The 12,422-nt window shown below is 51.7% G+C and overlaps 1 protein-coding gene across 3 annotated transcripts in view; it reads right to left on the bottom strand.

The window, feature by feature from the left end:
- Positions 1–10,799, bottom strand: part of SYT17 (synaptotagmin 17) — an 82,883-nt gene extending 72,084 nt beyond the window's left edge. The window contains exons 1-3 of one of the 3 annotated variants that reach the window (XM_042971999.1): positions 10,591–10,799; positions 6,911–6,933; positions 6,095–6,243 (exon numbers count right to left, since the gene is read on the bottom strand). Coding sequence is in view for 1 of the 3 variants with exons in the window: in XM_042971997.1 (XP_042827931.1) it covers positions 6,095–6,243; positions 6,911–6,928; positions 10,591–10,605 (182 nt within the window). In the remaining 2 variants the exon portion in view is untranslated. The remainder of the gene's footprint in view (positions 1–6,094; positions 6,244–6,910; positions 6,934–10,590) is intronic. The other 2 variants (XM_042971997.1, XM_042971998.1) reach the window with 2 other exon arrangements.
- Between the last annotated feature and the right edge of the window lie 1,623 nt (positions 10,800–12,422).

The raw sequence follows: 12,422 nt of genomic DNA, 5'->3' as shown, positions 1-12,422 counted from the left end.
GGGTATGTAGTAGGTATGTGCTCAATACATTTCAGCTGGTATTATTACAACCTGTAAGATCCCCCAATCCCCATAAAGCTAGGTAAGGGTGCTTGGGGAAGGGGAAGTGAGGGGGCAAAGCTGGCGGTGTGGCCTGTGAGATGGATGCCGCTAATAACATGCCCCTAAGCTATTGTGGCTGTAGACTGATACTTTCTGAGACTGCACCTCCCACCCCCCAACTTGACATTTAAGCCTGCGTGGAGCTGGTCTTGAAAAATGCAAGTTTCCAATTCTAGGAGGTCTTCAGATGCATCCTGTGCATGAAATGAGACTGATCTCATGTTCTTCCAAAGCAAGAGCAGGGTCACAGCCAGGACAAGACCAGGCATGTTGCAGGGGGAGGGGAGGATGCTCAGTCCTTGCTTGCCTCCTCCTCCTGGTCTGTAAAAGGTGAATATAGCAGATGAAATGTGGGGGGTGGGAGGAGGAGAAGGCAAAGAAATGCAATCATATTGTATCACGCATTCTTCTCTCTCTCCCTTAGATGCAAGCGGCAGCACCTTCCAAAGAAGGCAGAACCACCTCAGCACCTCCACCTGCACCTGTGAGGCCCCACCCAGCTTGGGCGCGATCGCCCCCTGGAGCTCCGGTCGAGTCCTCTCAGCCCTTGTCTGAGCAGCCCCTGCCCTCTCTGCACCCACCATGCTTCCCGGCCCTTCCTCCAACACAGCGAGCCGGCCACGCTGTTCTCTCTGCTTGGGATGCTCTTCCCGTCTCCATCTCCTGTGCGGCTCCTTCTCATCAGTCAGGTCTCGGCTTCAAGAGCACCTCCTCAGAGAGCCCCCACCCTGTCGCCGTCACCTCCTACTCCATCAGCCCTTGGCCCTGCACCTTCTTTCCCCCCTTTAACAACGCACGTAACTCCTCTCTAGTTGTGGCTTGTCTTCTGCGTCTGACACCAGATCCTTGCCCCACGAGGGTGGTGTCTCATTCACCACTGCCCACCCTGCCCTGGCACAGAGTCTGGCACGTGCGGAGCCTTCCACATTCATTTTCTCAGTAAATTAATGAATGAACACACTCTTCTTGGGATTCTTATCTGATTTATCCAGTCTCAAGATGATCTGAGTGCTTATCTTGTCCCGCCTCCCACAGCAGGGTACACTTCTTAAATGGGGGGGGGGGGGGGGAGAGGGGAGAGGGAGATGTGTACTTATCTTGATCAAAGGTACCAGGTGCTGAGCACCAACTATGTGCCAGGCACTGTGCTAAATGCTCTGTCTGAATCATCTCATTTCACCCTTAAAACAATCTGGAGTTTACTTCTGTTACTAACAACCCTCATCCTCTTTACAGACCGGGGAATGGAAGCCTGGTGGGGTGGGGGTTGGGATGGATATTTATTTTGCACCACTGTTAAACTCCCAATGAAGTCCAGCAATACCAGCCTCTAAACTGCACACCCCAAACTACTGAACTGGGCATCCCTTGTGAGGCCTGTAAGAGCTATGCATATAGTAGGTATTCAATACATGCTTGATGGACACGGAAATAACCTGAGTAGTTCACTCTTCAATGATGGTCTTTCTGGCATTGCTCCAAAAGGAGCCAGTGGGATTGTACAGTTTTCCTGACCTTCCCCAGCCCAGCCCAGCCAAGGAAAGAATGGGGGATCCAAATGACAGGAGCATTTGTGGCAATTAATGGTGTGTCCCCCCAAATCACACACACAAAGGACAGGCTCATCTGGTACCTGCCACCCCACAGAGAGGCATGTCCTGTGGTTCTGAGCTCAAATGTCACAGTAGGAACAGCACTGCAAAGCCTGTACACTTGACATTTCTACTCCCTGCCTGTTTGATAACATGCAACTGCCCACTTGGTAAATAAATCTGGGGAAAGCACAAGCTGTAAATTCACTTTGTGAATGATTTAACCCGCCTCCCCTTTACAGATTTCTCTTAACATTTTGCATTATGTTGCGTGCCACAAAGGTACTAAGTTGCTACCCAGGATGCAAGATATTCATCCTGGGAAGCATGGAAGGTCATGTACCGCTGTTCAGGCTCTAGACTGCAGAGTTCTAGGTGTTATCATTCATAATGACGGCCATATGAAAGGGGCCTTCTGGAGTTGTGTCATGTGTCGGCCCTGCTGGGAAGGCTCCAGTGCTCTTCTCTGCTTGTGGCAAAACCAAAGTGTCATCCCAGAGGGTCCCAACTCCTTACCCCCTGAAAGAGTCCCCCGCTTGCACAAAGGGTCAGCAGCCCAGGTAAAGTGCAACTGTTCACCAGCTCAGTGGTAGAAACCAGGCCATGCATCTGTAATACTTAACATCTGGGTATCTGGGGAAAAAAGGTACCTGACTGATTTTCAATGTCCATCAGGATTCTCCACTAACGGGCGGCTGGGTGGCTCAGTTGGTAAGCATCCCTCTAGATTTTGGCTCAAGTCATAATCTCACGGTTCAGGAGTTTGAGCCCCACAGCAGCCTCCAAGCTGGGAGTGTGGAGCCTGCTTGGGATTCTCTCTCTCCCTCTCCCCTCTCTCTGTCCCTTCTCAGCTCATTCTCTCTCTCTCTCTGAGTAAATAAATAAACTTAAAAAAAAAAAAAAAAAAAAAGGATTCTCCAGTGGTTCAGAAGCAAATTCAAATTCTAACTCCGCAGTCTGACGTTCAAAGCCCTACATGCTCTGAGCTTGCAGGCTCATTTTCCATGATTCCCCTACTCTTTCTAGATATTGTGACCATTTGTGGTATTTGCCTACCCTGGGTCCATTCTCTCCTCTCTGGTTACAGCGCTCAAATTGTCTATTACAGAGATCAGCAAACTAGGGGGCCAGATTTTGCTGCCTGATTTTGTAAATGAAGTAAGACTGGAACATAGCACGCCCAATCATTAATGCCTCACCTATGGATGCTTTCACATTACAATGACAGAAGTGAGTGGCTGAGACAGAGACTAAGCCCACGAGGCTAAAATATTTACTGTCTGGCCCCTTAACAGGACAAGTTTGCCAACCCCTGATCCACGAGCTGAGTTCATGTGTGTCAGGTGGGAATGATCCTTTCCCTGGTTCCAGGTGGTCAGACAATCCAGGCATGATCCTAGCACCATTTCCTCCAAGCAAAAGTGATTGGCTCAAGTGTTTGGCACATGACCCAAACCAGGACAATAAGAGCCTCTCCTGGTTTGTTTGCTGCTATTGAGAATGAAGCAAAGAAGAAAACAAGCTTAAGAATCAGGCAATACAGAAGAAACAGAAAGAGACAGGGAGGCAGAGAGGGCACAAATGCATGCCCATGACAACATTTGTACCCCTGGATCCACCGATGCCCGAAGCCATTATCCCTGGACTTTTTCCACAGTGAGACTCTATGAAAAACTGTCATATTGGTGTGCAGGGTGTGAATGCACAACTCCAGGGGGTAGCTGGACCTATGTACCTGCCTTATCTCCTGTACTAGATTTTAAATCTCCTGAGCACAGGGATGGGACTCTATCTAGCCTCTGCATCCCACAGTGCCTGGCACACAGTGCATACTCGAGAAATAATTACCAAAGAAACTGTAAGGTTTCAACCAGATGACTGGCACTTCCAGGATTCAATTTTTGCCGGTAGGTTAGTCAGTTAGTCAGTAACTATTTTTTGGTGTGAACAACACGGATAAAAACCCTGCCCTCACAGAGCTGGCACTGCCTGAGTACGGCTTTCAAGATACCAAATGGGCTGAGCCAACCTCTGTACCTAGGGCACTAGAAAATGGGAATGACCTCTTGATTAATGAACTGGTTCCACCAAACACCTCAACCCTATGCACACCTGCAGGATTCAGGCTACAATCCATGACTGATGAAATAATTTCTTAACACTATCTTTACACCAGTTTAAAGAATCTCTAGTGGGGCTCTTGGGTGGCTCAGTCAAGAGCATCCAACTCTTGGGGCGCCTGGGTGGCTCAGTTGGCTAAGTGTCCGACTTCGGCTCAGGTCATGATTTCACAGTCCGTGAGTTCAAGCCCCGTGTCGGGCTCTGTGCTGACAGCTCAGAACCTGGAGCCTGCTTGGAATTCTGCGTGTGTCTCTCTCTGCCCCTCTCCCACTTGCACTCTGTCTCTCTCTCAAAAATAAACATAAAAAAAAAATTATTTATTTATTTTGAGAGAGAGAGAGAGAACAAGCTGGGGAGGGCCAGAGAGAGAGAGAGGGATAGAGAATCCCAAGCAGGCCCAGCACCGTCAGCACGGAGCCTGATGTGGGGCTCAAACTCATGAACAGTGAGATCATGACCTGGGTCGAAACCAAGAGCCAGACGCTTAACTGACTGAGCCACCTAGGCGCCCCTAAAAAAATTTAAAAAGACTCTTAATTTTGGCTCAGATCATGATCTCAGGGTTGTGAGACTGAGCCCTGCATCGGGCTCTGCATTGGGTGTGGAGCCTGGTTGAGATTCTCTCTCTCCCTCTCTCCCCAACTCACTCTTTCAGTCCCTAAAAGAAAAAAAAAAAAAGAATCTACAAATAACAGAAATGATTCCTGGGGCGCCTGGGTGTCTCAGGTGGCTAAGCATCAACTTCGGCCAAGGTCATGATCTCACGGTCATGGGTTTGAGCCCCATATCCCACATCCCACATCAGGCTCTGCTGTCAGATCCTCTGTCCCCCCACCTCTCTGTCCCTCCCCTGCTCACACACACTCTCTCCCTCTCTCAAAAATAAACAATAAAACAGCAATAATAATAATAATAATAATAAAAGGTGATTACTAACTGCTCTGCGAAGCAGGTTATGCTTAATCACAACCCTAGAAAATAAGTTCTATTACTGTTCTCACTTTACAGATGAGAAAACCGAGACAAAACAGGGTGAGATGGGTCACCTACATTTATGACTGCTGACCAGGTGACAATCATTCTTAAGCGCTCTTCTGTGTACTAATCCATGCAGTCGCCACAACAACCATAGGAGATAAACACTATTGTTTTTATCATCCCCATTTTACAGATGGGAAATCAAGGCAAAGAGATCTAATGACTTGCCCAAAGTCACAGAACTAGAAAAAAAAAGTAGGAGAAACTGGATATGAATGCATGGAGCCTGACACAGAGCCATTTTGCTATGGAAATATTTGATGCTTGCTTCTAAGGAGAGCAGGTGAGAGGGGTGAGCCATGACCCGCCAACGTGAAGGGAAAGAGGGGGCATCATGGACTTCCAGAAACGCAGCTGAAACAGCACCGGGTTCCCACTGAGGCTCTGGCTGTGGGCCCTTGCACTGTCTCTTGCCCTCTCTGGACCTCCCCGTCCGTGTCGTGAGAACCTGTCCTCGAGGACGGCCAGGCCCCTTCTCGGCGCTGGACCGGCAAACTCAACCCAGACTCTCTGGCCACGTTCCTCTCTCAGCCACGGAGAGGTGGACCAGACACGTGGCTGAGAAGCTTCAAAACTGTGTTCCCAAAATATCTGAGCGACTGGCAGATGGAGATGTTGTGTGCAGGCGCGGGAGGAGGAGCACGAATTAGAAATAAAATGAGAGATGCCAGAGAGAACATAAACAGCGTTGGAGGACAGGATGGAGCCTGGGGGTGCTCTTCTGCTTCCCTGTTTCTGAAGTTCTTGCTCAGACCAGCAAAAAGGCATTTGTTTGTTCATTCCATCTACCACCCATGTAGCAGTTTTTACTGAGCATCGACTATGTGCCAAGCACCGGGTCAGGCGGTGGGACAGTTTGTCATACTGACTTGGATGGGAATCTTTAGAACTTGGACATCCCTTGAAGCATACAGATGCTCACAGAGCTCTTCCTCCACTTGGAGTGACACTCAACGTGATTAAAAGTGCCCACACGCTCGGCACCGCACGGTTCATATCTCAGGAGGACCGACGGGAAACCAGTTCAACGACAGCCTCACCACCAGCTGCCCCCCGCCCCTTGGCCTGCCCAACAAGAGGAGAGGCAGAGAGTATGTCCCCATCAGCAGCAAAGACGTCAACGGACACCCAGCCTTTCCCTGTTTCCTAACCCTAACCTCCTGCCCGCGCCCTCTCTCGCAAACCGAGAAAAGAAAGGTCTTGAGGTTGCCTTCAAGGAAGTTCAGAGCGGTTTTACTTACAGCCAGGGAGGAGTCTGGGCAGGGAAAGGTCCCAGAATTTCAACTTCGTCCTCACTCGATTGGCAACAGCTGGACTCATAACACTTCTGACAGCAATGCCTGAAAGTCCATCTGCACAGCAGCAGATCGGAGATTCTAGAAAGAAAACCCTGAGGCCATTGGGGGAGGTGGGCAGTGGAGAGGGGGAGAAGGGGAGCGGGGGGGGGGGGGGGTGGAAAGGAGGAAAAGGAAAAACACCCGAAATTACAAGCAGCTGATCCCTGATGAGAAATAATGACATTCAGGAGGTCTGTCTCTGCTGCTGAACACTTAGAACAAAATGTTTTCCGTTTCTATTTACCAACTGCAGGCACAAAGATGGCAAACACCAACTCGCTGAAGCCATTAATAGCGAGCAAAACATTCACAGGTATTCCCTTTTGTAGTTTATGTGAATGTCATTCTTGACATGTGGGTGGTTTATACAACATCATGAGGGCTATACAATATGTTCTCGAAAACACAATGAATATTACTGTCTTCTTGAAAGCAAAGCAAAAAGATTTTTTTTTTTTAAATAATCTCCGTGACATGAAAGTAAACAGAGGTAATCAAACGGAGTAAGGAGGGGGTGGGGAGGGATATCCACCTCTTCTCCCTTAGTGTGTTTTCATCGGGATCTCCCTTCCACAGAAACGCAGCGAAACTGTGCCGCTCTTAACCTCCAGTTATTGCTTTAATATTCAACGTCCCCACAGCCCCACATAAGACTCCAAAATGAAAGGCAAGCACTTCGTGATCAGAAACCAGACCACACGAATCATCGAATTAACCCACCTCGTTTAAAGGTTCCAACTGCCCTTTTAGAGATCCACGAAGAAGCCAAGGGGCATCGGGGGTGAGAGGATTACAAAAAGAGAGACAAGACCAGTTTAGCAATATTCCAGCAACTCACAAAAGAAAAAAGAAAGAAAGAGGGAAAAAAAAAAAAAAAAAGCCCTGCATCTTTCCACTTACCATCCTGGGAAGGGAGCTGACTCCCTAACAAGGTGCTGCTATCTGCGGGGCTGCTGGTAGCCTCCTGGCTAACCAACACCGAATAAATGGGAAACTTTAGCATTTCGATTTGATTTGCACCGTATGCTGTTATGAATCAGAGCGGGTGGATAGATAGTCATGCTATCCAATGCAGCCACGCTTGAGAAGAGCAAACCTTCCTATACAGAAATAGCCATAAAGCCAACCCAAAAGGACATGACTAGCTAACATGCAGGCAGGCACACAGTGGATGTCACTTGGCTCCCGCACCCTCCCAGAGGCCCTACCTTACAATTCTGCTCCAATGGTGATGGTGGGGAGTTCCTATGACCACCCACAAACACAGGGAGCCCAAAAGGAAGCCATAATCTGGTCCTGGGGAGGGCGGAGGGGGTGGGGCTACCTCCCTTTTCAGCCCCACCTCCCACCCCCACTTCTTCTCACAGGTTTCCAAGGCACAGATTCCCTCCCCCTCTTCAAGGGAAGAGTCACAGTGGCTTCCAAGTGAATGGGCCAAGTAAACCAGGTAGATTAGGAACTCCACATCCCAGCCTGGGATATATCCCAGAGAGGAACTCAAACTCAGAACTTTAAATCAAGAGGGAGAAAGTTACCCTCTTTTTCATTTCCCTTTCCAGGAGGTCTCCCTTTGGTATCATCATGTGTTAACGGGTTTCTCACATTTGCAAATCCCCCCCACCCCCTCTTTCTTTTTTAAATAGAGAGCAAACCTCAGCTCAGAGCCTGGGACCTAACTAATCACGTGGCATTACTATCATCCTGTTTATTCTTCTGGTTGCCTTCTGCTCATATCAAGTGATTCTGGTCTTCCATTATGCTAGTGACATAAAGTTTCCTTTTCAAATGATTTTAAGTAAAAAAAAAATAATAATAATAAGCGAGCCCATTTATAGGAAAAAGTATTAAATAAATCTAGTACAAGTGATAGCTCACAAAAAATTCAAAAATCCTTGAAGTGATAAGGGAATGATTACGGCTTGGGAAACGAAGTCTCAGGCACTAATCACAAACTCTTCCAAAAGCAAAACTGGGAACCCTACATGGCAAGGCCTGAAGACAGTTGGGGGCCACGCAGAGTTGAGTGGTTAAGTGTTAGTGCTGCCGTCACCACCGGCCAATCACGTGACTTGGGTTAAGTCAGGGGGCCACTCTGAACCTTAGTTACCTCTCTTTCATGGAATGGCTAAGCTAGGACTCGGACTGTGCAAATGCCCCACTACAAAATATCTGCACCCTTTCTGTGGCTTTATGAGAACGAGGTGGTTTGTCAAGACCAGTTGGAACCTACTAGGCACCACAGACTGTCCAGGCCGGCCCACTCAGGTAAAAGCAGGAAAAAGCTATGCCCTCATGCGCTTACAAATGAAAGTGCTTGAAAATGTTTCAAATCAAGTGCAAGGATAAAGTGCTTTTTTCCAACAGTCCATGCCCATTCTTTTCATAGAGGAAAGCATTTCCTGGGTGTGTGGCAATCAAAAGACACCATTTATAAAACCATGTGAGTAGAGACCAGGCCACTACAGGGGCCCAATCATCCAGCTTTCTCAAACCCCAGGTTCGGTAAGATGAGAGAAACCAAGGAAAAGGAAGAGGAGAGGGAAGAAGCTAAGACACGCTTGCCATGCATTGGGTCCACTGGGTTCATGTATTTGACTGGATGGAGGAGCACTGATTCAAGCCAGAAAGAAACAGGAAGAAGGAGAACCCAGACATTCTAGAACAAAGGTTGGCAAGCTATGACTTGCAAGGCTAAATCCAGCCCGCAACCTGTTTTTGCACGGTCCTCCAGTTAAGGATGGTTTGTACATTTTTAAATGGTTGCAAAAAATCAAAAGTACTACTTCTTGACTAGTGCAAATAGTTTTATTGGAACTCAGCCACGCCCATGCATTTACTATTATCTATGTATGCGTGGCTGTCCAGCGCCACGGTCAGAGTTGAATATTTGTGACAGGCCACGTAGGTCTCCAAGAAAAAAGTTTACTCTCTGGATCTTTATAGAAAAAGTTTCACACCTTGTTCTAGAAGCAAAGACAGTATCACCAAGCCATTCTCATATTAGCTGTTTAACAAATTCCTCAGATTCCCCATCCTCCCTTCTAGATCCCACCATGACCCCTAAGCAGCTGTGTGACCTTGGGCAAATCACTAATCTTTGTCCTGAAGGTGGTTATTAAAAACCACAGAAGCATGTTCTAATATTGTTTATTTCTCACTGGATTCTGAAGGGCAGAGACTGCTGTTTTCACAGCTGTATCCCCAGTGCCCACACACAGTAGGTGGTCACTTGGGTGTTTGTTGGGTGACTGCTGAAAAACCCCACAACAACATTCAGCACACAGTATGTGCACAGTGAATGTGACCTTCAGTGAACTTGAAAAGAGGACCTAAAGATTGCATGGAAGCCAATGGAGCAAATCTAAGCCAGGAGAGGGATGGGGAGACCAAGGCAGGTGACAGAGCACAGAGTTCCTGGCAGGCTGAAAAGTCTGAGGACGAGAGAGATGTGACCAGTGGGGAACTGGGAAACCAGCAGCCACCCCCCCACCCCCCCACCCCCCCCACCCCCGCTGTAGCCGAGGGTAGAAGAAGTGAGCCCAGATGCACCCTAAATGAGGGAACCTGTAGGCTTCTCTGCTGGGCTCTGAGGAGCCAACCCCAGAAAGCAAGCGGCTCCACGGGTCTGACTGCAGGTCTGACTTGCATGACCTTGGCGTTGACCTGTCGCCACTGCCTCCCCACCCCGCCCCCCCCCCACCCCACACACACACACCTCGTATAGAAGAGAAAGGTCTGGTAGTCAAGCAGCCTCCCCTCAAGAAGGATGCTTGGAAATCATTTCAGTTCAAGGATTCTTGTGAGAGTTTCCTCAAGGTGATGGGGGTCCACAACTCCCAGACCACAATGCAATGGCCGAAAGTGATCGGTTGCTCCCGCCCCCCACCAACAGCACGCCTATGGTGTGTCCCCCACCCCTCAGCACCCAGGGTCCGGGAGAGACGACGTCCTTGTCCCTCCTGGCCGGAACAGCCGCCTCAGGCTCGCTCCGCCGGCCAATTAGCCAGAGCCGTCGCCACGGCAACGGCAGCTGGCGGGCCGGGCGGCTGGCGCGTCCCGGGCCGCCCTCCCGGCGGCCCCTCCCCAGGGGTGGGGTGCAAGGGGAGGGGGTGGGGTAGGGGGGGCTGAAAAGTCCGCCCCAACCCCATTCCCTCCCTAGGAGGAGAGGGCGCCCGTGCAGAGTCCGCAGGGGCCGTTCATCCCCGGGTGTGGGGGTCCCCAGCCCCTTCTCCTGGGGCGTACCCCACCGCTGCACAGGTTGCGTGCCCTCGGGCACCCTTTTTCTCGAGGCAAGTTTGTGGGAGCCCAGCCGTGTGCCCTCCCTTGGCGGGCTCACAGCCGGAGGGGGCGCAGCACCCCCCACCCGCACCGCGGACCTTGCCCCCCAGCCTCAGCCCTACCTGGATGTACGCCATTTTCGCCCTCGCGCTCACTCCGGCCCGGGCATGGCGCCGCCACGGCCACTTTGCCCTCGCCAACAGGGGAGTGGGGGGAGAAAGCGACGGGGGAAAGGAAGAAAAAGGCAGCCGGGTGGCCCCAGACGTGACTGGCGTGGCTGATGAGCGGCGCCCGCCCCTCCGCCGGCCGCCCCGTCCTTGCCTTTCCCTGCGTTCAGGCTCTCGGAGTCGGGGCCGCCTCCCAGGTTGGGAGAGCAAGGGCGCCTGGAGCCCCCGCCTCGGCCACCCTCGCTGTCCGGCGTTCCCCCCGAGGCGCTCCCCTGGCTGGAATGAGGCCGGGGCGCCTGGGGAGGGAGCCCGGGGCGGCCGCGGGGACTGCAGCGACCCCGGCGCAGGCGGGGCTGGAGACGCCGGGGCCGGTGCGCGCCAGAGGCGGGGGAGGGGATGGGGAAGCGGGTGGGAGGGGGCGGTGCGCGGGTCAGCCCATCCGGTCGGCACGAGGGCTGGCACCTACCGAGAGCAGAGCCCCCGGGACAGCCTTGAAGCCGAGGGGGCACAGTCCTGCCCGCCATGGAGTCTGGAGCGGGGAGGGTCCTCCCCACCACCCCTCTCCCAGTCCAGCTCGGACAAACTTTATTCCCGCCCCACCCGACGAGCCTAGAACTGTTGCGGCGAGGAACGCAGGGGCCAAATGAACCGGAGCCTTAAGATAAGGTGGGGCGTGGGGCACCCCGAGGGAGGTGCTGCGGCCGGGGTCGCAGGGGCGTGCGAGGAAAGCGGAGCGCCCCTTTGCCCTAAACCTGCCCGAGTTGCGCCCTCGGCTCAACAGGTCTGGCGCGGGGCGGCCCGGCAGCGCCACCCAGCGTCGCGCCCGCGACGTGCGCGCCTCTGCCGGCTCGAAGCTCCGCGCCAGCGAGCGTGCGCCCTCGGGCGTGTCCATCCTGTCCCGCTTGCTCGCGTCTCCGGGGCGCCCAGGGCCTGGATTCCTCCCCGGAGCCGGTTCTCCCACCCCGGGGCCACAGAATTGGGGCCCACTCTGCACAGAGGGATTTGAAGTGGAACATTGCCCTCCGCCGGTTCTCTTTTTAAAATCCCCAGCCGTCTCCCGTTTATCAACTCCTCTGTCTTTTCATCACCAAAAATGACTTAAAATCTCTGTCTGCCCTGCCTTTTCTCCAGGGCCAACTGAGGGAATGAACGTGCAAGTCATAAACAAAAGGTGTAATGTGCACATGTGTATATATTCTTTGTAAAAATCTAACAGGTTTACATTTTTTAGTATGTAATATTTCATTCGAAGCACGTGGCATGCAAAGTGCCCAGCGTTTGTAATCCGGCAGGCACTGTGCTCAACACTTCACAGGCGTGATTGCATTTCATCGTCCTCCGCCTTGCTCGCTATGCGTCAAGCACAGCGCCTGGCCAGAGTAGGCGCTCGGTAGTTTCTGCTGTTGCTGTTGACTCCTCTTAACCGTTTGAGGGGGGTGCTGCAGTTGCCCCCGGTTCCCAGATGAGGAAACCGGGGTGCGGTGAGGTAGATCCCCTCCAGCTACAGCTGGTAGCTACACGCACTGGCCTTTGAATCCGCACAGTGTGCGCTCCCGACCACTTAATGGTATTTATCTATAATGTTTCTTCAGCGATGGATGGAAACGGTGCTTGGGGGGAGAGGGCTTCACAGAGAAGGGCTGTCTACCGGGGTGGGCGTTTGGGCGGGGGAGCGGGGGTTTGGGGGACTTGAGAGAGGTGACAGCGTTTGCCAGGTGTTCCCAGGAAGAATAGCTAACCTTTCTGAGACCGTGTGCCAGGCTCTGCTTTAAACCTTTTACACAAGT

This window comes from Panthera tigris, chromosome E3 (assembly GCF_018350195.1).
Source record: "Panthera tigris isolate Pti1 chromosome E3, P.tigris_Pti1_mat1.1, whole genome shotgun sequence".
In the NCBI taxonomy this organism is placed as follows: Eukaryota; Metazoa; Chordata; class Mammalia; order Carnivora; family Felidae; genus Panthera; species Panthera tigris.
This window is presented reverse-complemented; position numbering and strand designations above follow the sequence as displayed.